This window comes from Heterodontus francisci, chromosome 7, assembly GCF_036365525.1.
Source record: "Heterodontus francisci isolate sHetFra1 chromosome 7, sHetFra1.hap1, whole genome shotgun sequence".
NCBI classification, from domain to species: Eukaryota; Metazoa; Chordata; class Chondrichthyes; order Heterodontiformes; family Heterodontidae; genus Heterodontus; species Heterodontus francisci.
In genome coordinates this window covers 30375708-30401496 of record NC_090377.1, presented here as the reverse complement: position 1 = coordinate 30401496, position 25789 = coordinate 30375708, and the positions used below count along the sequence as shown (strand labels likewise).

At 44.5% G+C, this 25789-nt stretch overlaps 1 protein-coding gene across 1 annotated transcript in view; it reads right to left on the bottom strand.

Moving 5' to 3' along the window:
- Positions 1-798, bottom strand: part of orc4 (origin recognition complex, subunit 4) — a 173772-nt gene extending 172974 nt beyond the window's left edge. Inside the window, exon 1 of the mRNA XM_068036262.1 lies at positions 730-798. Within this exon, the coding sequence (XP_067892363.1) occupies positions 730-798 (69 nt within the window). The remainder of the gene's footprint in view (positions 1-729) is intronic.
- Positions 799-25789: the final 24991 nt, after the last annotated feature.

Sequence of the window (25789 nt, the reverse complement as noted above, 5' to 3'; positions counted from 1 at the left end):
TAGAGACACACACGAGAGAGAGAGAGAGAGAGACACGAGAGAGAGAGACACGAGAGAGAGAGAGAGAGAGAGAGACACGAGAGAGAGAGAGACAGGAGAGAGAGAGACAGGAGAGAGAGAGAGAGAGAGAGAGAGAGAGAGAGACAAGAGAGAGAGAGAGAGAGAGAGAGACAGGAGATAGAGAGAGAGAGAGAGAGAGAGAGAGACACAGAGAGACACAGAGAGAGAGAGAGAGAGAGAGACAGAGAGAGAGACAGAGAGAGAGACAGAGAGAGAGACAGAGAGAGAGACAGAGAGAGAGAGAGAGAGAGAGACAGAGAGAGAGACAGAGAGAGAGAGAGAGAGAGAGTGCACTTCAGACTCCCACCACTTCATTTGTAAATGTAACAGTTTTTGTAATTGTAATTAAAACCTCCATTCCTATATCCCTATTCCCCACTGTGACACAATAGTAGTTAAGGCCCTAACAGTTAACCGAGATATACATATTCGACTTGCTGAAGAATATGTACGATGCCTTCCTCGTCTCCTCTCAATTTGGAAGATGACAATTGACAGAGTTAAACAAATGTACAAGATATATTTGCCAACAAAATGATCAGAAGCAAAAGACAAAAGGCCCACACAATTACTAAACAGTACAAGACATAACATGAGAGCAGGATTCGGTCCATTAAGGGGTCGTTTTAATAAACAGCTTTTCTGGATGAATCTTCCAAGACTTCCCACTCTCTGGTACACAAGTCTACAGGCTTTCAGGTTAGAATCATACAATGATACAACACAGAAGGAGGTCATTGCGCCTGTGCCAGCTTAATGGTAAAGCTATCCAACCTATCCTACTACCCTGCTCTTTCCCTATATCCCTGCATTTTCTTCCCCCCCCCAAGTATTTATCCAATTCCATTTGAATGTTACTATTGAATCTTCTACCTTTCTGGCAATGGATTCAAGATAACAACACACTGTAAATTTAAAAAAAAGTTTCCTCTGGTTCCTTTGGCAATCACCTTAAACCCGTGATATCTGGATATTAACCCTTTTGCCACTGGAAACAGTTTCTCCTTATTTACTCTAATCAGAATCGTCATGTTGAACCTCTCTTATCAAATCTCTTCTCAACCTTTGCTGCTCGAGGGAGAACAGCCCCAGTTTTTCCAATCTGTTCACATAACTGAAGTCCCTCATTGTTAATAGGATTCCAGTAAATCTGTTCTGCACTCTCAAGGCCTTGAGCTCCTTCCTAAAATGTGTCCAGAATTGCACACAATACTGCAGCTGAGTCCTAACCAGTGTTTTATAAAGGATTAGCATAAAAATTAGGAGAAGTTGGCCATATAGCCCCTTGAGCCTGCTCCACCATTCAATAGGATCATGGCTGATCTTTGACAATTCCCCTTTCTCACCCAACCACCACATTCCTCAATTACCCTTGAGTCCAAAAATCTATCTATCCATCCTTGTTTTTCCATCGTGCCACTATTAATAAAATGAAGGATCTCATATGCTTTTTATTTAAAAAAGACAGACATCTCAACTTGTCCTGCCACCTTCAAAGGTTTTATACATACACCCCCAGGTCTCTCGGTTCCTGCACTCCTTTTAAATTGTATCGTTTTGTTTATCTTGCTTCTCCTCTTACAAAAATATACCACTTCACACTTCTCTGCATTCAATCGCCATTCACCACTATTCTATGCTTTCTGTCCCTTGGCTGTTTTTGTATCCATGTCACTACTGTCCTTTCAATCTTGCTAACAATTATGGTGTATCTATTAAAGCAGTGTTGTCCAATACACCTGCCACATTTTGCAAATCGGCCACAGACATTGATGCTGTTCATTTTTAAAGCCACGCAACAATGAGTTGTGTTCAAGTTGCAGCGATGGGTATGAGTATGGATGTCACTCGCTACACTATTTGTCATCTGTCCCTCATTGAAGAAGAATCAACCGCATTGCTGTTAGACAGAAGTCACATATAAACAGTCGCAGTCTGACCAATAAGAATTTATGTGTCAAACAAAATTTGTGAGCTATGTACAAAGGGATGAAGAGGGTGCTTGGCCCTTCCATCACCAAAGTTGCTCCCTTGAAGTGGGCAGATGGTGAAGTACTCACCGACAGAAGTAAACAGATGTCCTGCTGGGCTGAACACTACTGTGAGCTGTACTCCTGACAGTCTGACATCTCCCAGTCTGTGCTTGACGCTCTCCTACAACCTCCTGTCATGAATGAGTTAGAAGAAGAACCCTCATTGCTGGAGCTTGAGAAGGCCATAGACCACCTAGCCAACAGAAGGGCAACCAGCAAAGACAGAATACCAGCTGAACTGCTCAAGCATGGATGTCCCAGCTATTGCCACACCTTTATGGCCTTCTCCTTCTCTGCTGGAAAGTAGGCTTTGTTGCACAGGAGATGCGCGATGCTAAAATCACACTATATAAAAACAAAGGCGTCAGAAGAGGCTGCAACAACTACAGGGGCATCTCACTCCTTAGCATCACAGGGAAGGCATTTGCTAGGGTCATACTTAAAAGTCTTCATTTGCAGACCGAGTGTACCCGGAAGCACAGTGCAGCTTCCGTGCCAGCAGATCTACTGTGGATATGATCTTCTCCATCTCCCAGCTCTCAAGAGAAGGGAATAGAGTATACCCCTTTACCTTACCTTTGTAGATCGCACTAAGGCATTTGATTATCAGCAGAGCAGGGCTCTGCAAGATTTGGGAAAAATTGGCTGTCCACCAAAGCTCCTCGGTCTCTTCCGCTCCTTCCAGGACAGCAAGCACTGTACTGTACAGTTTGATGGCTCCAGTTCCAACAGTTTCGGAGTGAAGAATTAAGTGAAACATGGCTGTGTCCTAGCTCCCACTCTGTTTGATATCTTCTTCGCCATGCTCCTGACCGCCTTCTCTGTGGATATGGAAGGAGTCTACTTGCACACTCGGTCAGACGGCAAGCTCTACAATCCATCAAGGCTGAAAGCGAAGACAAAAACACATCGCATCCTGATTAGAGAACTCCTCTACACTGATGACGCTGTGCTAGTCGCTCACATGGAAAATCAGCTACAAAGACTCATGGACTGCCTCTTCCAAGCTTGTAACTTATTTTCCTTGACTATAAGCATCAAGAAAACCATGGTCATGGGACAAGGTGTTGCATCTCCGCCCTGCTCACACTAAACAACACCCCACTGGAAGTGGTTAGCAGAATCCGCTACTTTAGGTCTACAGTGACAGACAATCTGTCACTTGATGCAAAGCTCGATACACGCATAGGGAAAGCAGCTACCACCTTTCGACAACACACGAGATAACACCTAGCTAACCCTTAGGACTAAGCTGATAGTTTATAAGGCCTGTGTTCTCAGCACCTTGCTGTATGGCTATGAAACATGGTAGTTGTAAATTGCCCATGAAAAGAAGCTCAACAATTTCCATCTTCGCTGTCTGCAGCGCATTAAGAGTATATCCTGGCAGGACAAAAATTACAAATGCGGCAGTCCTCTCAAAGGTAGAGCTTCCAAGTGTGTTGGCATTAATGAAAACAGAGGCAGCTTCGGTGGATTGGACACGTCCGCAGGATGGAAGATGGTCGCATACTCAAGGACTTTCTGTATGGTGAGGTTGCCAGGGCCGGATGACCAGCGAAATACCCAAAACTCCGCTCCAAGGATGCTTGCAAGCATGACATGAAGGCCCAAATATCAACTATCACACCTGGGAATCACTAGCTGGTGAAAAAAGGAATTGACGACACATCCCTGTAGACTGCTGTGCACTACCTCAACGACCAGTGGCTACAGCAGCTTGGCAACAGGTGTCAACATCAAAAACAGCTCACAGTTTCATTTGGCAGCTTCACGTGTGGCACATGACAGAACCTGCCTCTCAAGGGTTGGCCTTCGCAGCCATCGGCAAAGGTGCACCAAGAGAAGACACCTATCCTAAATGGATTGTTTGCTGCATGTCCACCATCTTTCATAAATGGAAGGATGCAAACAACAACAGTTCAGTTGTCAGGTTTCTAGTTATCTGGAAGCTGAAGGGCCACTTGCTCAATAAAACAAGAAAAACAGTCTGCCATTTGTTACCTTCTCTGTTCTTGTTCTATTTGGGTGCCTCTAATGACAATACATTTAGATATGAGCGACTGCTTTGAAGCACTGTAAAAGCAGGGTCGGCATTCAGATGGACAGCGGTCTGATTGCTATCAAACTCTGGGGAATCTAGCGACAGGGAATTCTAACTGAAGGATTTGATTTTGTTGAGCTAGTTGCTGGCGGTTTCCACAAAACAGTTGATGTGCGTGAGCAGTGTGGGTTTCCGCCAGGTGCTCCGGTTTCCTCCCACAGCCAAAGACTTGCAGGTTGTTAGGTAAATTGGCCATTGTAAATTGCCCCTAGTGTAGGTAGGTGGTAGGAGAATGCTGGGGATGTGGTAGGGAATATGGGATTAATGTAGGATTAGTATAAATGGGTGGCATGAATGGTGTGAAACAGGGCTGTGTTCTCGCACCTACACTGTTTGGGGTCTTCTTCTCCCTGCTGCTCTCTCATGCATTCAAGTCTTCAGAAGAAGGAATTTTCCTCCACACAAGATCTGGTGGCAGGTTGTTCAACCTTGCCCGTCTAAGAGCAAAGACCAAAGTACGGAAAGTCCTCATCAGGGAACTCCTCTTTGCTGGCGATGCTGCATTAACATCTCACATTGAAGAGTGTCTGCAGAGACTCATCGACAAGTTTGCGGCTGCCTGCACCGAATTTGGCCTAACCATCAGTCTCAAGAAAACGAACACCATGGGACAGGACGTCAGAAATGCCCCATCCATCAATATCGGCGACCACACTCTGGAAGTGGTTCAATAGTTCACCTACCTGGGCTCAACTATCACCAGTAACCTGTCTCTCGATGCAGAAATAAACAAGCGCATGGGAAAGGCTTCCACTGCTATGGCCAGACTGGTCAGGAGAGTGTGGGAAAATGGCACACTGACACGGAACACAAAAGTCCAAGTGTATCAAGCCTGTGTCCTCAGTACTTTGCTCTACAGCAGCAAGGCCTGGACAACGTACGTCAGCCAAGAGCGACGTCTCAATTCATTCCATCTTCGCTGCCTCCGGAGAATAGTTGGCATCAGGTGGCAGGACCGCATCTCCAACACTGAAGTCCTCGAGGCAGCCAACATCCCCAGCAAATACACCCTACTAAGCCAGCGGCGTTTGAGATGGCTTAGCCGCATGGAAGATGGCAGGATCCCCAAGGACGCATTGTACAGCGAGCTCGTCACTGGTATCAGACCCACCGGCCGTCCTTGTCTCCGCTTTAAAGACGTCTGCAAACGTGACATGAAGTCCTGCGACATTGATCACAAGTTGTGGGAGTCAGTTACCAGCGATCGCCAGAGCTGGCGGGCAACCATAAAGGCGGGGCTAAAGTGTGGCGAGTCAAAGAGACTTAGCAGTTGGCAGGAAAAAAGACAGAAGCGCAAGGAGAGAGCCAACTGCGTAACAGCCCTGTCAACCAATTTTATCTGCAGCACCTGTGGAAGAGTCTGTCACTCTAGAATTGGCCTTTATAGCCATTCCAGGCGCTACTTCACAAACCACTGACCACCTCCAGGCGCTTACCCATTGTCTCTCGAGACAAGGAGGCCAAAGAAGAGAAGAGTATAAATGGGTGGTTGTTGGTCGGCACAGACTCGGTGGGCCGAAGGGCCTGTTTCAGTGCTGTATCTCTCTATGACTAGCAGCTGACAACACTGCATGGCTGCCAATGAGTGTTGAAATGTGCACTTTTGGCAAGCTGGGGGGCAGTGCAGCAAGTTCCAAATGTGTTGAAATGAGCAATTGAAAGGAATAGAGCGTTACTGGTGTAACAGGAGAGATTACAGGTGGTTTGCCATGAGCCAAAGTTTTATGCTGTTGTCAGGCTCACGCAATTCGAATTTATGAACTATAAAATGAGCTTATGAAGTAAAGCTGACAGGGACACTTTTCTTGTAAACAAAATGGAGTAAGGGGTCAGATGACTTTTTCTTTCCTGCCAATACACATAGAACTACAAGAACCTGAGCTAATGTTCATTCTTGACAAAGAATTTCAAGCAAATTGCTGTATGGCACCTATCCAGCAGTCAGCCGGAAGGCAGTAGATTTAAGGAGTGCATTAGAAATTCCATGCTAAGGTTTAGATACACAGGTAAAGGAATCATGATTTAAGTTAATGTTGAGGATTAATGTTGGAGAAGTCATTAAAATACAAACGACCTTTCTGGACACATCCCTGAGAAATCATTGAAATACAAATGACCCTTTCTGTGGTAATGGCTGCTTCTCCCCAGCTGATTGGAATTTGAGTTTGGAGTCCAAAGGTCTATGACAGTATTGCCAACCCAAAGAATGGGTGTGAAAAGCTCTACTTTATCAAGATGAGATGAGGATGGATGACACCCGCGTTCCATTGTTCAACAATGGCCTAACCATCAGAAACCATTTACGCCGGGCCATGGAAAGAGAAACTATGGTCACCTGACACAAACTAGGTTTCTGTTAATGAGCTTCAATAAAAGGTATATTCTGGACAGAAAAAGGAGATCCATCTATGCCATCGGAGAAAGGACCCTGCATATGATTACCAGCTTTGAACTACATGTCGGCATGTTTGGCCTTGAACTCCCTGAGAAATTGTACCAAGACTTCACCATTGACCTTTGCCTGGAATATAACTAAAGCACATCCGTCTTCCTGAACTTGCCAAGAATTTTTTCAGTGAATATGGGAAACATCTTCACCCCGGAGAAAAGCAAGTTTAACAGAGAACTCTTTTAAAAATCATCAGACCTAATGAAGGTTACCTTTATAATCTCTACCTTTTTGTGTGTGATGTTGCGTATATTTCGGGTGCTGTATAATAAATATTTATCTTTCGTTTAAACTTATGAGAAAACCTATTTGCCTGTTCTTGTCAATTAAAGTACTCGGGGTTTAAAAGACATCTTGAAAAAAAAAAATGCTGTCTTCAGTTAGTCGAGAGGTGAAAAAAGGGGGAGCCATCCTTATCTCTCACCTGTCCTTAACACTGCGTTCGGAAATAGCAGGTGGCAGAGCATAAGCAAGGCAAGAGTCAGAGCGCAGAAGCTAATACGTAGAGATTTGTTGAATATTTCCACCCTACCACCCGTGAGTCTCCTGCTATAGCAATTCTGATAAAATAGGGACAGTTTACTCGAGGAATTTTTTTTTTTTGGAGATTTACAGGAGCACAGTCAGAAACAAAACACTTCAGTTAACAGATTGTCAACTTCCTTTGAAAGTGCATACAGCAGGCTTGCTTTGCAGAACAGTTTTTTGCAAAACCCTTTTGAAGCTGTCCTCTGAGCTCTGGCAGTGTGTATTGGACTTGATTGCTGACAGTTTAAAACTTCAAATCTATTTTCAAAAGATTGCGTATTTGTTTTATTAATATTGCAAATGTCTTGTATCAAGTGGCAAATATGGTGACTTGATCACCTCTAGTTTGGCAAGCATTGAAATCCCATTGGACAATACTGTACTGTACTTCAAAGCTTTTTATAAGTCTATATAACATCAACAGCATTACCCTAATCAACCTTCAGTTACTTCAAAGAACTCAAGTGAGTCAAACAGATTTACCTTTAAAACTCTGTACTGACTTTCATTCATCAGCCCATACATGTCCCAGATTATTGTTCCCAAAAGTTTCCCTACCACCGCTGATAACTTGTAGTTGCTGGGTTTATCCCTCTGCTCTTTTTAACAAAAAAAATTGGTGTTAGATTCGCCAGTCACCATATCTAAGGAGGACTGCAAAATGTGGTCAGAGACTCTGCAATTTCCACCCTTACTTACCTCAGTACTCTCGGACACATCCCATTCAGACAGGCCGATTTTTCCATATTAGGACTGCCAATCGTTTAAGTACTTGCTGTTTATTTTTCTCCATTCAATGTCACTACAAGCTCTTTCTTTATTGCCAAATTGGCAGCATCACCTTCTCCAGAAGACAGATGCAAAGCACTCATTTAGGACCTCAGCCATGCCCTCTTCCTCCAACAGAATATCTCCATTTTTGTCCCACACTTGCTTTGACTACCCTTTTACAATTTGTGTTTATAAAAGACTTTTGGGTTCCATTTTATGTTAACTACTAAATATATTCTCATACTCTCTCTCTTTGTCCCTCTTATTTCCTTTGTACTTTCCATGTTAAGTTTGGTTCTCTACTGTATTATGAACCTTACATTTGTCATAAACCTTTTTTGGTCTCATTTTAATCTCTACATCTTTTGTCATTCAGGGAGCTCTAGCTTTGATGTCCTTCCTCCACCACCCCCCACTCCCACACACCCCACCCTGCCCCCACCTCGTGGAAATGTGTTATTTTATACCCAAACCATCTCTAGGCCTCCCATAAGTCAATTACTGTTTTGCCTAAATTTTGATTCCAATCCACCTGGGCCAGATCCCTTTTCAGGTCAATAAAGTTAGCCCTCCTCCAGTTAAGTATTTTTATGCTTGATTGTTCCTTGCCCTTTTCCATTACTATTCTAAACATAATGTTATTACAATCATTGTTCTCCAAATGCTCCCCACTAACAATCTCCACTTCATTCCCCAGGCTTCCTTCCACAATGAACTGGCAACACACTGATCAAGAAAGTTCTCTTGCACACATTTCTGGAATTCCTCCCACTCCTGTCCCTTACAATGTTGCCATCCTAGTCTATATAGGGATAATTGAAGTTCCCGATTATCACAACTCTACAGTTCTTGCATCTTTGAGTAATCTGCCTGAAAAGGTGCTCCTTGATCCCCTTCACACTATTTTGTGGCCTATAGTATACAGCCAGTAGAACAATAGCTCCTCTACTGTTCCTTAATTCTCAGGAAATAGACTCTGTTTCTGACTCCTCACATACATCATCCCTTTCCAGTGCTTCAATAGTTTATTTGATCAATACTGCCATTCATCCCTCTCCCTCACTTTTTTCCTTCCCTAGCTTTCCTGAGAGCCTTGTAGGAATAAGTTCCTAATCCTCCTCTTTGACCCAGAACTCTGTTATTGCCACTATGTCGCAATCACATGAGATGACTTGTGGTTGCAGCTCAAACTTATTTATTGCACAGTGCATTTAGTGATAGCCATTCCATCTTAAACTGTCTCGCATTTGTCCCCTACCTGATTCTTCTTGTTTCTGACCTACTGAGATGAGATGTTACATGCAGATCAACCTTGTCAAAAATACAAAAAAGCAGCCAGAACTGCTAAACAGGATAGATTCAGAACAAATCTAGGAGCTCAAATCTGGGCACCTAGGAGGTGCTGTGGGCCATCAGGAAAAAAAATGTATTCAACCACAATCCGTAACTTCATGGCCCAGCATATCCTTCACTCTACCATTACCATCAAGTGAAGGGATCAACCCTGGTTCAATGAGGAATGCAGGAAAGCATGCCAGGAGCAGCACCAGGCATACCTAAACATGAGGTGTCTGCCTGAAGTGACAAGCGTGTTAAAACTGAAAAAAAGATTCCATAGATGCTGGAACTTTGTGTGTTTTTTTTTTAAAAAGACGTCATCAGAAGGTCTTTTGGACTGAACTTGTAAACAACGGTTACTGGAAGAATCGAGGATTGCAAAACACAAGTCCTTACCGGAAGGCACCTGTCTTCAGATAATTACCCAGCAGGGTTTTTTTGACTTGGGGAAAGATGTTTACAAAGAAGTGACAGGTCAAGATTTATAGGGATCAGGAGGCTTGACACTTATGACATTGTTTTTGGTTTCACTTTGGACAGTGAGTTGGTGATATGGACAATGTTTCAAAAAAGACGCCAAGGGAGCAAACCCCACCTCAGCTTGATCCAGCTCTTTGAAAAGCCTGCCAGTTTTCCATCTCTTTGAGAAGCAAGTGTCAGAAACAGACTGAAACTGTTGCTGCATTTTTCCTACATAGCCTGCCCAAACTGATCTTCAAAGTCTCCAATTTCTCATCTCCCCTCATTCATTCGAACCTGTCTCCCTCCAACCTTGCTGCACTCTGTTCTCTCAGGTCTAACCCCAACATTTTCATCAAACCTGCTGACAAGGGGGGTGCTGTTGTTATCTGGCGTACAGACCTGTAACTTGCAGAGGCTGAGCGCCAACTCTCAGACACTTCTTCCTGCCTCCCCCAGACCATGACCCCACCACCGAACATCAATCTACGATATAGGGGACAGTAACTGACCTCATCTCTTCTGGACATCTTCCCTCCACAGTTTTCAAACTCAACAGTCCCGCAACCCCAGACAGCCCCCTTCTACCTCTTTCCTAAAATCCACAAACAGGACTGCCCTAGGAGACCCATTTTTTCAGCCTGTTCCTGCCCCACTGAACTTATTTCTTCCTTTCTTGACTCTATGTTTTCTCCCCTCATCCACCTACATCCATGACTTTTCTGACACCCTACGTTATTTTGACAATTGCCCATTTCCTGGCTCTAACTGTCTCCTCTTCACTGTGGACGTCCAATCTCTACACCTCCATCCCCCACCAGGACGGTCTGAGGGATCTCCACTTCTTCCTTGAACAGAGGCCCAACCAGTCCCCATCCAGCACCACACTCCTCCGCCTGGCTGAACTTGTTTTCAAATTAAACAACTCCAACTCCACTCACTTCCTTCAAATAAAAGGTGCTCCTATGGGTACCCATGTGTCTTTTTGTAGGGCATGTCCAACATTCCTTGTTCTAATCTTGCTCAGGTCCCCTCCCCCAACTCTTCTTCTGGTACATTGATGACTGCATCAGTGCCATTTCCTGCTACCGCCCCAAACTTGAAAACTTAAATCAACTTTGCTTCCAATTTCCACCCTTCTCGCACCTTTACATGGTCCATCTCCGACACTTCCCTTCCCTTCCTCCACTTCTCTGTCTCCATCTCCGGGGATAGACTGTCCACCAATATTCATAAGCCCATCGACTCCCACAGCTACCTCAAAAACACTTCCTCACACCCTGCTTCCTGTAAGAATTCCATTCCATTCTCCCAATTTCTCCGTCTCTGACGTATCTGCTCTGATGATGCAACCTTCCAGAACAGTACCTCAGTTATGTCTTCCTTTATCCTCAACTGAATATTCCACCCCCCCACCCACCAACCGTGATTGACTGGGTTCTCAACCGTGTCCGACCCATTTCCAGCACTTCTGCCCTCACCCCTTCCCCTCCGTCCCAGAACCACGACAGGGTTCCCCTTGCCTCACTTTCCACCCCACCAGCCTACACATCCAAAGGATCATGCTCTGCCATTTTCAGCACCTCCAGCGCGATGCCACCACCAAATACATCTTCCTCTCCAATCCCATCAGCATTCCGAAGGGATCGTTCCCTTCGCAACACCCTGGTACACTCCTCTGTCACCCTCGACACTTCGTCCCCTTCCCATGCAATCGCAGGAGGTGTAACACCTGCCCATTTACCACCTCTTTTCTCCCTTTCCAAGGCCCCAAACACTCCTTTCAGGTGAAGAAGCGATTTACTTGTACTTCTTTCAACTTTGTATACTGTATTCGCTGCTCATAATGCAGTCTCCTCTACACTGGGGAGACCAAATGAAGATTGGGTGACCGCTTTGTGGAACACCTCCGCTTAGTCAGAAAACAGGACCCCGAGCTTTCGGTTGCTTGCCATTTCAACACTATGAAACCGGATGGACCACCCAGCATCGACCTAGGTACTGGAAATGACAATGGCAAACCCAGCCCTGTCGACCCTGCAAAGTCCTCCTTACTAACATCTGGGGGCTTGTGCCAAAGTTGGGAGAGCTGTCCCACAGACTAGTCAAGCAATAGCCTGACATAGTCATACTCATGGAATCATACGTTAATGACAATGTCCCGGACAATGCAATCACTATCCCTGGGTATGTCCTGTCCCACTGGCATGAAAGACCCACCAGAGGTGGCGGAGCAGTGGTCTACAGTAGGGAGAGAGTTGCCCTGGGAGTCCTCAACATCGACTCCGGACTCCATGAAGTCTCATGGCATCAGGTCAAACATGGGCAAGGTAACCTCCTACTGATTACCACCTAGCGCCCTCCCTCAGCTGATGAGTCAGTACTCCTCCATGTTGAACACCACTTGGAGGAAGCACTGAGGGTGGCAAGGGCACAAAATGTACTCTGGATGGGGGACTTCAATGTCCATCACCAAGAGTGGTTCGGTAGCACCGCTACTGACCGAGCTAGCAGAGTCCTAAAAGGACATAGCTGCTGGACTGGGTCTGCGGCAGGTGGTGGGGGAACCAACACGAGGGAAAAACATACTTGACCTGGTCCACACCAATCTGCCTGCCGCAGATGCTTCTGTCCATGACTGTATTGGTAGGAGTGACCACCGCACAGTCCTTGTGGAGACAAAGTGCCACCTTCACATTGAGGATACTGTCCATCGTGTTGTGTGGCACTATCACCGTGCTAAATGGGATAGATTTCGAACAGATCTAGCAATGCAAAACTGGGCATCCATGAGGCGCTGTGGGCCATCAGCAGCAGCAGAATTGTACTCAACCACAATCTGTAACCTCACGGACCGGCATATCCCCCCACTCTACCATTACCATCAAGCCAGGAGACCAACCCTGGTTCAATGAAGAGTGCAAGAGGGCATGCCAGGAGCAGCACCAGGCATACCTCAAAATGAGGTGTCAACCTGGTGAAGCTACAACCCAGGACTACTTGCATGCCAAACTGCATAACCAGCATGCAATAGACAGAGCTAAGCGATCCCATAACCAACGCATCAGATCCAAGCTCTGCAGTCCTGCCACATCCAGTCGTGAATGGTGGTGGACAATTAAACAACTAACTGGAGGAGGTGGCTCCACAAACATCCCCATCCTCAATGATGGGGGAGCGCAGCACATCAGTGCGAAAGATAAGGCTGAAGCATTTGCAACAATCTTCAGCCAGAAGTGCCGAGTTGATGATCCAGCTAGGCCCCCTCCTGAAGTCCCCAGCATCACAGATGCCAGACTTCAGCCAATTCGATTCACTCCGCGTGTTATCAAGAAACGACTGAAGGCATTGGATACTGCAAAGACCATGGATCCTGACAATATTCCGGCAATAGTACTGAAGACCTGTGCTCCAGAACTTGCCGCACCCCTAGCCAAGCTGTTCCAGTATAGCTACAACACTAGCATCTACCCTGCAACGTGGAAAATTGCCCAGGTATGTCCTGTACACAAAAAGCAGGACAAGTCCAACCCGACCAATTACCGCCCCATCAGTCTATTCTCAATCAGTAAAGTGATGGAAGGTGTCATCAACAGTACCATCAAGCAGCGCTTGTTTAGCAATAACCTGCTCAGTGATGCTCAGTTTGGGTTCCACCAGGGCCATTCAGCTCCTGACCTCATTACAGCCTTGGTTCAAAAATGGACAAAAGAGCTGAACTCAATAGGTGAGGTGAGACGAACTGCCCTTGACATGAAGGCAGCATTTGACCAAGGATGGCATCAAGGAGCCCTAGCAAAACTGGAGTTAATGGGAATCAGGGGGAAAACCCTCCGCTGGCTGGAGTCATACCTAGCGCAAAGGAAGATGGCTGTGGTTGTTGGAGGTCAAACATCTGAGCTCCAGGACATCACTGCAAGGAGTCCCTCAGGGTAGTGTCCTGGGCTCAACCATCTTCAGCTGCTTCATCAATGACCTTCCTTCAATCATAAGGTCAGAAGTGGGGATGTTCGCTGATGATTGCACAATATTCAGCACCATTCGTGACTCCTCAAATACCGAAGCAGTCAGTGTAGAAATGCAGCAAGACCCGGACAATATCCAGGCTTGGGCTGATAAGTGGCAAGTAACATTTGTGCCACACAAGTGCCAGGCAATGACCATCTCCAACAAGAGAGAATCTAACCATCTCCCCTTGACATTCAATGGCATTACCATCGCTGAATCCCCCACTATCAACATCCTAGGGGCTATCATTGACCAGAAACTGAAATGGAGTAGCCATATAAATACAGTGGCTACAAAAGCAGGTCAGAGGCTAGGAATCCTGCGGCAAGTAACTCACCTCCTGACTCCCCAAAGCCCGTTCACCATCTACAAGGCACAAGTCAGGAGCGTGATGGAATACTCTCCACTTGCCTGGATGGGTGCAGCTCCAACAACACTCAAGAAGCTCGTCACCATCCAGAACAAAGCAGCCCACTTGATTGGCACACCATGCACAAACATTCACTCCCTCCACCACCGACGCACAGTGGCAGCAGTGTGTACCATCTACAAGATGCATTGCAGCAACGCACCAAGGCTCCTTAGACAGCACCTTCCAAACCCGTGACCTCTATCACCTAGAAGGACAAGAGCAGCATATGCATGGGAACATCACCACCTGCAATTTCCCGTCCAAGTCACACACCATCCTGACTTGGAACTATATCGCCGTTACTTCACTGTCGCTGGGTCAAAATCCTGGAACTCCCTCCCTAACAGCACTGTGGGTGCACCTACTTCACATGGACTGCAGCGGTTCAAGAAGGCAGCTCACCACCACCTTCGAGGGCAATTAGGGATGGGCAATAAATGCTGGCATAGCCAGTGACGCCCACATTCCATGAATGAATAAAAGAAAAACTCCCCACTGCTCTCATGCCTACATCTCTGTCCTGGGCCTGCTGCAGTGCTCCAGTGAACATCAATGTAATGTCGAGGAACAGCACCTTATTTTCTGATTAAGCACGCTGCAGCCTACCGGATTGAAAACGGAGTTCAATTATTTCAGAGCATGAATGAGCCTTTTATTTTTATTTTACTCTATTCCTTTTTTTTTTAAACCATGTGCTTGCCTACTGTTTTTTTTCATGTTTGTGCTTTTGTCAGGGCTGTTCATTATTCTATCCATTAACACTCCCTCTGCACTAATGTTTTGTCTTTCACCACACCCTTAGCACACTCTCTTTGCCTTTGCTCTATGACTTCCTTGTCAGTTAATCTGTCCGGCCCTCTGTCCTATCACTCACCTTCCCTTTTGTTCTCTTTTTGTCCCACCCCTGCTTTATTTGCTTAAACCGGGTTATATTTCTAACTTTTGCCAGTTCTGATGAAAGGTCACGGACCTGAAATGTTAACTTTGCTTCTCTCTCCACAGCTGCTGCCAGATCTGCTGAGTATTTCCATCATTTTCTGTTTTGATTTCAGATTTCCAGCATCCACAGTCTTCTGCTTTTATGATCTTCAAAGTCACTCGATAGGAAGAAGATCCCATTGACAGCTGTCTACATGCATTTGGGACATCAAACCAAAACAAAGGACATCTGTCATCTTTCCATATCTTTTTTCTCTTCAAGAATTCGCAAGTATTTGGCCAAAGTATTCTTTTTGTCTGTTTTTTTTGTGATTGAGTTCTAAAGAGTAAATTGCTTTTTTTTTGGTTAACCGGTGTGTGTGTGTGTGAGAGAGGGACTAGGATAAAAAAGGAACTTTTATATATATCAATCTGTGTGTTACCGTCTTGCATCATTACTGGTTAAGACTTGTTTTACAATAAACCGATAATTTGGTGTTTATTAAAGAAACCTGGTTGATGTATATTTTGGAGGATAAAAATAGAATGTGTGATTGACCATATCGGTGGGAGTTATATGTTGTGACCTGTGGAGAACACTATCCATGAAAAGCTGGACAAATCCAAACTGGCCAATTCACACCTCATCAGTTTACTCTCAATCATCAGCAAAGTGATGGAAACTGCCATTGACACTGCTATCAAAGGAGAATTTATACAGCAATAACCTGCTCACCGCTGCTCAGTTTAGCCTCCGCCAGGGCCACTTGGCTCCAGACCTCATTGCAGTCTTGGTCCAAACATGGACAAGAGAGTTGAATTCAAGAGATGAGGAGAGAGTGACGGCCCTTGATATCAAGGCAATATTTGACCAAGCGTGGCATCAAGGATCCCTAGAAAAAAAATTAAGTCAATGGGACTCGGGGGAAAACTCTCCACTGATTGGAATCATACCTAGCACAAAGGAAGATGATTGGCTTTCAACACCATAATCATCTCAGCCCCAGGACATCAGTGCAGGAGTTCTTCAGCGTAGTGTCCTGGGCCCAACCAACATCAGCTGTTGAATTATTCCCTTCATGATCAGGCTGATAAGTAGAAAGCAACATTCACACCACACAAGGCACCAAGCAACAACCATCTCAAACTGGAGAGAATCTAACCATCTCCCCTTGATGTTCAACACCATTACCGTGACTGACTATCCTACCATCAACATCCTGGAGGTTACCATTGATCAGAAACTAACTGGACCAGCCACATAAATACTGTACCTACAAGAGCAGGTCAGAGGCTGGGAATTCTGCAGCAAGTAACCTTCTGACTCCCCAAAGCCTGTCCACCATTGACAAAGCACAAGTCTGATGGAGTCTTCATATGCAGTTACAAAAAAGTGTTTCCATTATTTTCAATATTTTTATTTTTTGAGGACTGAAAAGATTCCATGGATGTGTTTTTTTTTTAAAGCAAACTCACCGACAAGGCAAGATGTTGTTTGAAAGTCACCTGTGCTGGAGTCCATCTGTGATTTGGGCTCAGAAAACAACAGAACCCTTGGTAACTTGGGGAAAATGGTTACAGAGAAGCCACATGTCAAGGTTTATGGAGGACAGGAGCTCAACTCTCTGTTTGGGGTTTGAACATTGTTTTCAGTTAGTTGCGGTGTGAGCTGTTTGAAGACAGTTGGTATTTTCTTGCCAAGGGAAAAAAAAAATCATCCAGCTCACTTCCTTCTATACCTTTTTGAAGAAAGCCTGCCAAGATTCAGTGTGGAAGAGCTGAAAAAAAAAATCCTGTGATTCAAGTGTGTGCTGGTGGAAAAAACTTGATGCCACATTTCCCCTCGAAAGCCGACTGGAATAATTCTCGACATCTCCAGAACGGACTGCTTCTGAAACGATCCTGGTGACCCATCTCCGTATACCCAGATGCGAGACCCAAAAAGGGACAACTTCCTTCCATGTTTTCTTTCTTTTTTCATCAAGAATTAGCAAGTATTTTCCAAAGTAGTTTTTCTTTCGTTGCAGACCTCTGCAGATTGAATTTCTGTATTTTATCGTGTGAAGGAGGGGGAGAGCGAGAGAGAGAGCGGAAATGTTTTTCAAAAAGGGAACTTTTATATTTAATTTGTGTGTTTATGCTTTGCTTCATTATTAGCTAAGTCTTGTTTTATAACAAACTGATCATTTTGCTTTTTATTAAAAGAAACATGGTTGGTGTATTTTATTCTGGGATTAAAAAGTAGAGTATATGATTGGCTGTATCGGTAACCAAGTAAACATTTAAAATAGATCTCGTGACCTGTGGAGAAGTGGAACTAGGAAAGACAGTGCACTCCTCCTGCCTCAGTCGAAACAAGACTAAGTTCGATAGAGCCTGTGTTTGATTTTTTTTTTGAGATGGTCCCTGATCTGAAATTGAAACTAAAGGTTAGACAAACAAACAGTCCCGTGACTGATTTTTTAAAAAAGCTGCGTTTCTTTTAAATAGAAGACAGAGGGCCTGGGTTTCAGTTTGACCAGAAGGCTTTTGAAAAACAAGTGGAAGCCAGCAAAAAGATGTTTTGTAAAAAGATGACTTTTGGGGGCGGGGGGGGGGGGGGGAGGGGGGTTGTGAAGAAATCTGCAGTGGATGGAAAATCAGACAGATTATTTAGAGCCAGACTGACAGCTGCGGCTTTTTGTGCTTCCAGAGAGGCTGCTTGGAACTGAAGCAGTCGTTTTGACTGCAGGCAGAGGAGCCTAGACCGAGGGCTGACCATTGGTAAATGACGTATGGCAGATGTCTTAGACGTCTTTGTTGACTGAAAAGTTATCAGTAGAACCACACCATCAGGATGGCAGCGGGCAAGGCCGAGGTTGTTCAAGATGCGACAAAACTCCCTCCACCACTGGCACAAGGATACACTGCATCAACTCAACAAGCCTCCTTTGACAGTACCTTCCAAACTCACAACCTCTGCCACCTAGAAGAACAAGGGCAGCTGACACATGGAAACATCACCTGCAATTCCCCCAAGTAACACACCATCTGACATGGAACTATAATCGCTGTTCCTTCACTGTTGCTGGGTCAAAAACCTGATACTCCCCTCCTAAGAGCACTGAGGGTGTATGTACACCACATGGACTGCAGTGGTTCAAGAAGGTGGCTCACCACCTCCACCTTTCTAGGGCAATTAGGGATGGGCAACAAAAAACTCATTTATCTTTGGAACTTCTTTAATGTAAAGCTATTTCTTTTGAACTAATTCTTTGCCTGCAACTGTCTCATTTTCCTTCCTGCATTCTCCTGTTAACAACTTTTATACATTGACAGCTTGATTGAGCAGGACCATAATTGGGAATGCTGGGGGAGGACAAAGACTTCTGAAGGGCCAAAAGCACTTTTGTTCCTCCTGGCCCACAAGGAGGGCTAAAAGAGCCACTTACCGCGGGGAGCCGGCAGCTCCCTCCTCCTTTTCACTGCTCAATTTTCCAATTCCATGAGACACGTGCAGCATCAGTTAACTTCAAAAGTGGTGGCAAAATTGCACTGTTGGTGCCAGATTTAAACATATTGATAAGCATCCAGTCTCTCCATGACAGATCTCTCTGGCTGCTACAATATCCACAGCCTTTTCCATGCTGGGGTCAGGTTACCCTCATTTCACATTTTAATTCCGTCTTTCCGACCCTCTTCCACCCTTTGTGATGGCGGGAGTGTTTGGTATCAAGACTATATCGCTTGTCCCCAATTTAGTATTAAGGGCCGCCTCTATTTTAAATCCTAGCTAATTAAAAAGTATAAAAGTTAGGAGACTGTAATTATTACTTTGGTCAAGCATGTTCCGTGTAGAAACCTCCACTTTACAGTATTAACCTCAATTTTCTGAAAATTGTAAAAGTGCCCTGCAGCAATTAATGAAATAAAACGCTGTATAAACATTTAGCGGCATATGACCATCAATTCCAATGAACCCTTCACCAGCTATGGAACTGAATATTCACCCTTTAATAAATGGAATTCACTGCACAAAATGTAGCACTGTATTAAATTTAATGACAACCTGAATAATTTATTAATGCAGTTAAATGAGTTCACATAGCAACATATATTCAACAATTTTTTTTTTTAAATCACCTGCGATCAAAAGGAACAGAAGTCCTTCAGCTATAAAGGAACAACATAAAGCTTAAGTGGCAAAGTCACAGCTTTGTAACCAGTGATCCAAACGAACACCATCACTGTTTTAGAACACAAGAGAAATGGTGAACAAAATGATTATTCTATTAAAACGCAGTTTCTAATTCATCTATAACCCCTTTATGAACGTCCTGAATGTTTCTGTCCCTACTCAGACTGGCAGATTCTTTCCCATTTCAATTTATTCACTATTTATTTAAAGTTCTTCCTAATATCAGTTTAAAATTACTTTCACTAATTTGTATCCTTTGGCCTGGTGTTATTTTGACATAATTCTGTTTTTTATTCTATTTAAGGTAATGGGGCCCCTTTGACTTCCCTTTTTCTGGACAAGTATCATGGTTGCTTCTGAACATGGGAAGAAGCCTAGAATTTACATCATTGTAAGGTTCTTGCATTTGATATCAACTTGTTACAAATAATCTTTTATCGTGTTAGACTTTGAGTCTTAACACACTTAGTATCTGAAGCAATAGGCACACAGAAATAAGCATTAGCCACTTTCACTCTGCAGAGAGAATGTAACCTTCATTCATACTTTCATTCTCGTCTCTCAATGAATTGTGAAGGAAAGCTTAAGATCTAGCACATGATGTTTAACTGTAAGTTATCCAAGTGGGCAGGCCAAGTGCTCTGCTTGCATACACTCTTCAGGCAAAAGTATTAAAGAAGGTGGAAAAAAATCTAGGCATTCTACCACAAGTTTCTAAAGGTACACAAGCATTGCCATGATACAATAGCTCGAATAAATCAGGTGTTGGGGTGCATCCATTAGGACAATTGAGTGCAAGATGAGGCATACTATTTTGCCCTTGTACAAGAACTTAGTATTCTAAGTGAGGCTTGACTATGTCCAGTTTTGATCTCCTCACATGATGGATGATATTGAAGCTTTGGGAAGGGCAGAGGATGACTACGAGATTCACTTCCAATATAAAACATCTTGGTTATCAAGATAGTTAGAAGAGTTGGAAGTCCACACCTGAGAGATGCATCAAATTTGGGGTGATCTGATTGAGGTGATCTGAAGGGAATAAGTTGACAGGTTTGTACTAATTAAGGAGGTTAGATAATGCCAGGGGTCACAATCTTTAACTTGTGCAAGGCCAGATCAAGGTTAGTTGTCATGAGGTGGTTCTTTTCCCAGAGGGTAGCAGGAATAGGTTTGTGCAGTGTATGCCGACTCGATGAATTTCTTCAAGCGAGTGCAGTTTCTGAATGGGATAGACATCACCGCTTACAAAAGGCAAGTACTTCAGGGCCAGAATGATCTCCTGGACTAGTTTTGGTTGTGTAGATGGATTGGAGTGGAATTTCCCAGATTTTTTCCCCTCCCATTTGGCATGGGTTTATCATGTGGCTTTTTGCCTCTCCCAGGAAATCATATGGATTCAGATGAGAATGGAGTGTATATATTGTGATACACAAGGTATCACAGTTGTGCGGGACAAGCTGGATGGACCAGATGGTCTTCACTTGTCTGTCATTGCTCATATCCTTATCTTTAGTGTAAATATGCACAGCCATGTTGTAAGGAGCTGCTTTTCAGCTGCTGTTGATCATTGTTTCAAACATTTGAGATATCGGCCACTGACCCCTTAAGATTTTTTGCTGGCAAAAAACCTCTCCTTCCTGGCACAGTTTTTCTTGCTAAATGTCATCCATATCCTGAAGAATTCTGCAAATGAGCAACTTGACCATTTTATTATTTGTAGCTAAAGTATAAGTCGACAAGCAACGCATGTAAAAAGAAAGCAAAAACCTTAATTGTGAGATTAAACCAAAATCTAATCCTACATACATACGTTTAATAGGGTATCTTATACCAAATAGACAGAGAGAAACTTACCCAGCAATAGAATATACTCTAATTAACCACAGAATTGGTCTACTTGCAACAATAGCACCTTATGGCCTTTAATGGGATCATTTGAACACAGCTACACTTAAGCAGCACATATATGGTATATTGCTCCTATCCTTTTGAAACAGTATATCCTCCAACTTACCAAAAAGAACACCATAGAAGATCCTGTAGTTAGTTCAATGATGCTTCAGGCGGGATAGAGAGGGAGCTAAAAGGGGTGGAGGAGTTGCATTACTGGTCAAAGAGGATATCACAGCTGTGCTGAAGGAAGGCACTATGGAGGACTCGAGCTGTGAGGCAATACGGGCAGAACTCAGAAATAGGAAGGGTGCGGTAACAATGTTGGGGCTGTACTACAGGCCTCCCAACAGCGAGCGTGAGATAGAGGTACAAATATGTAAACAGATTATGGAAAGATGTAGGAGCAACAGGGTGGTGGTGATAGGAGATTTTAATTTTCCCAACATTGACTGGGATTCACTTAGTGTTAGAGGTCTAGATGGAGCAGAATTTGTAAGGAGCATCCAGGAGGGTTTTCTAGAGCAGTATGTAAATAGTCCGACTCAGGAAGGGGCCATACTGGACCTGGTGTTGGGGAATGAGCCGGGCCAGGTGGTTGACGTTTCAGTAGGGGACTACTTTGGGAATAGTGATCACAATTCCGTAAGTTTTAGAATACTCATGGACAAAGACGAGAGTGGTCCTAAAGGAAGAGTGCTAAATTGGGGGAAGGCCAACCATACCAAAATTCGGCAGGAGCTGGGGAATGTAGATTGGGAGCAGCTGTTTGAAGGTAAATCCACATTTGATATGTGGGAGGCTTTTAAAGAGAGGTTGATTAGCATGCAGGAGAGACATGTTCCTGTGAAAATGAGGGGTAGAAATGGCAAGATTAGGGAACCATGGATGACAGGTGAAATTGTGGGACTAGCTAAGAGGAAAAAGGAAGCATACATAAGGTCTAGGCGGCTGAAGAAAGACGAAGCTTTGAAAGAATATCGGGATTGTAGGCGCAATCTGAAACGAGGAATTAAGAGGGCTAAAAGGGTCATGAAATATCTTTAGCAAACAGGGTTAAGGAAAATCCCAAAGCCTTTTATTCATATATAAGGAGCAAGAGGGTAACTAGAGAAAGGATTGGCCCACTCAAGGACAAAGGAGGAAAATTATGCGTGGAGTCAGAGAAAATGGGTGAGATTCTAAACAAGTACTTTGCATCGGTATTCACCGAGGAGAGGGACATGACGGATGTTGAGGTTAGGGACAGATGTTTGATTACTCTAGGTCAAGTCGGCAGAAGGAGGGAGGAAGTGTTGGGTATTCTAAAAGGCATTAAGGTGGACAAGTCCCCAGGTCCTGATGGGATCTATCCCAGGTTACTGAGGGAAGCGAGAGAGGAAATAGTTGGGGCCTTAACAGATATCTTTGCAACATCCTTAAACACGGGTGAGGTCCCGGAGGACTGGAGAATTGCTAATGTTGTCCCCTTGTTTAAGAAGGGTAGCAGGGATAATCCAGGTAATTATAGACCGGTGAGCCTGACGACAGTGGTAGGGAAGCTGCTGGAGAAGATACTGAGGGATAGGATCTATTCCCATCTGGAAGAAAATGGCCTTATCAGTGATAAGCAACATTGTTTTGTGCAGGGAAGGTCATGTCTTACCAACTTAATAGAATCCTTTGAGGAAGTGACAAAGTTGATTGATGAGGGAAGGGCTGTAGATGTCGTATACATGGACTTCAGTAAGGTCTTCAATAAGGTTCCCCATGGTAGGCTGATGGAGAAAGTGAAGTCGCATGGGGTCCAAGGTGTACTAGCTAGATGGATAAAGAACTGGCTGGGCAACAGGAGACAGAGAGTAGCAGTGGAAGGGAGTTTCTCAAAATGGAGACGTGTGACCAGTGGTGTTCCACAGGGATCCGTGCTGGGACCACTGTTGTTTGTGATATACATAAATGATTTGGAGGAAAGTATAGGTGGTCTGATTAGCAAGTTTGCAGACGACACTAAGATTGGTGGAGTAGCAGATAGTGAAGGGGACTGTCAGAGAATACAGCAGAATATAGATAGATTGGAGAGTTGGGCAGAGAAATGGCAGATGGAGTTCAATCAGGGCAAATGCGAGGTGATGCATTTTGGAAGATCCAATTCAAGAGTGAACTATACAGTAAATGGAAAAGTCCTGGGGAAAATTGATGTCCAGAGAGATTTGGGTGTTCAGGTCCATTGTTCCCTGAAGGTGGCAACGCAGGTCAATACAGTGGTCAACAAGGCATACGGCATGCTTTCCTTCATCGGACGGGGTATTGAGTACAAGAGTTGGCAGGTCATGTTACAGTTGTATAGGACTTTGGTTCGGCCACATTTGGAATACTGCGTGCAGTTCTGGTCGCCACATTACCAAAAGGATGTGGATGCTTTGGAGAGGGTGCAGAGGAGGTTCACCAGGATGTTGCCTGGTATGGAGGGCGCTAGCTATGAAGAGAGGTTGAGTAGATTAGGATTATTTTTATTAGAAAGACGGAGTTTAAGAGGGGACCTGATTGAGGTGTACAAAATCATGAGAGGTATAGACAGGCTGGATAGCAAGAAGCTTTTTCCCCCAGAGTGGGGGATTCAATTTCAAGGGGACACGAGTTCAAAGTGAAAGGGGAAAAGTTTAGGGGGGATATGCGTGGAAAGTTCTTTACGCAGAGGGTGGTGGGTGCCTGGAACGCATTGCCAGCGGAGATGGTAGACGCGGGCACGATAGCGTCTTTTAAGATGTATCTAGACAGATACATGAATGGGCAGGAAGTAAAGAGATACAGACCCTTAGAAAATAGGCGACAGGTTTAGATAGAGGATTTGGATCGGCGTAGGCTTGGAGGGCCGAAGGGCCTGTTCCTGTGCTGTAATTTTCTTTGTTCTTTGTATCTATTAGGCTCCATTGTGGAGCACTGGCAATAATAAAAAAAAGGAAATCCTGGCAGTCTTGTTTCAGACCCCCACCAACCTCTGGTTGCAGAAATTACTCAACTCCCCTTTAATCCTTCTCCCAATTACTTTAGATCTTTACCCCCTGGCTGTTGAGCTCTTTGCTAACTGAAATAAGTCCTTCTTATCCACCCCATCTACGCCCCTCAATTTTATACACTTCAATTAAATCTCCCCTTAATTTCAAAGGAAACAAACCCAGCCTATTCAATCTTTCCTCAAAATTCTCCAATCTTGGCAACGTCCTCATAAATCTCTTCAGCACCATCTCTACTATGATCACATCGTTCCTGTACTGCAATGATCAGAACTATACAAAACTCTAGGTGCCATCTAAATAGCGTTTTATACAGTTCTACAGAACCTCCCTGCTCTTTATACTCTAAGCTTTGGCCAATCAAGCAAAGCATCCCATATGCCTTCAAGACCACTTAACTACCTGTCCTGCTACCTTCAGGGATCTCTGGACATACACTCCAAGGTCCCTCTGATTCTCTATACCCTTCAGAATTCTACTGTTTATTGTGCCTGGGATGTCCTTCCCAAATACATTACCTCACACTTCCCTGGATTGAAACCCATTTCCTGCGAGAGTGGTGGTGAGCTGCATTCTTAAACTGCTGCAGTCTATGGTAAGGGAGTTCCAGGATTTTGACCCAGCGACAGCGAAGGAATGATATAGTTCCAAATCAGGATGGGGTGTGGCTTGGAGGGGAACTTGCAGGTGGTGGTGCTCCCATTCATTTGCTGCCCTTGTCCTTCTATATGGTAGAGTTCATGGGTTTGGAAGGTGCTGTCAAAGGAGCCTTGATGAGTTGCTGCAATGCAACTTGTAGACGGTACAGACTGCTGCCACTGTGCATTGGTGGTGGAGGGAGTAAATGTTGAAGCTGGTGGATGGAGTACCAAACGGGCTGCTTTGTCCTGGATGGTGTCAAGCTTCCAGAGTGTTGTTGAAGCTGCACTCATCCAGGCAAGTGGAGAGTATTCCATCACACTCCTGACTTGTGCCTTGTCGATGGTGGACAGGCTTTGGGAAGTCACGAGGTGAGTTACATGCCACAGAATTTGTTGACAGTGAGGGATTCAGCAATGGTAATGCCATCGATCATCAAGTCAAGATTCTCTTTTGTTTGAGATGGTCATTACCTGGCATCTGTGTGGTGTGAATGTTAGTTGCCACTTATCAGCCCAAACCTGGATGTTGTCCAGGTCTTGCTGCATCTGGGCACATGCTGCTTCAGTATCTAAGGAGTCATGAATGCTGATTTTACAATGTTCAGTACCAAACAATCCCACTTCTGACCTTACGATGGAGAGAAGGTCAACGATGAAGCAGCTAAAGATGGTTGGGCCGAGGACACTACCCTGAGGAACTCCTGCAGTGATGTCCTGGGACTGAGATAACTGACCTCCAACAACCATCAGGTGCGATAGAGAGGGAGATAAAAAGGAGGGGGTGTAGCATTATTAGTTAAGGAATCAATAACAGCTTTGAGGAGGGATGATATGCTAAATGAATCATGAAACGAGCCCATATGGGTGGAGCTCAGAAATAAAAAGGGGGCAGCCACATGACTGGAAGAAGTGTACCACAGACCCCCAAATAGTGAGAGGGAGAGATAGAAGAACAAATACGTAGGCAAATTTCTGACTGCAAAAACTTTAGGGCAATAATAG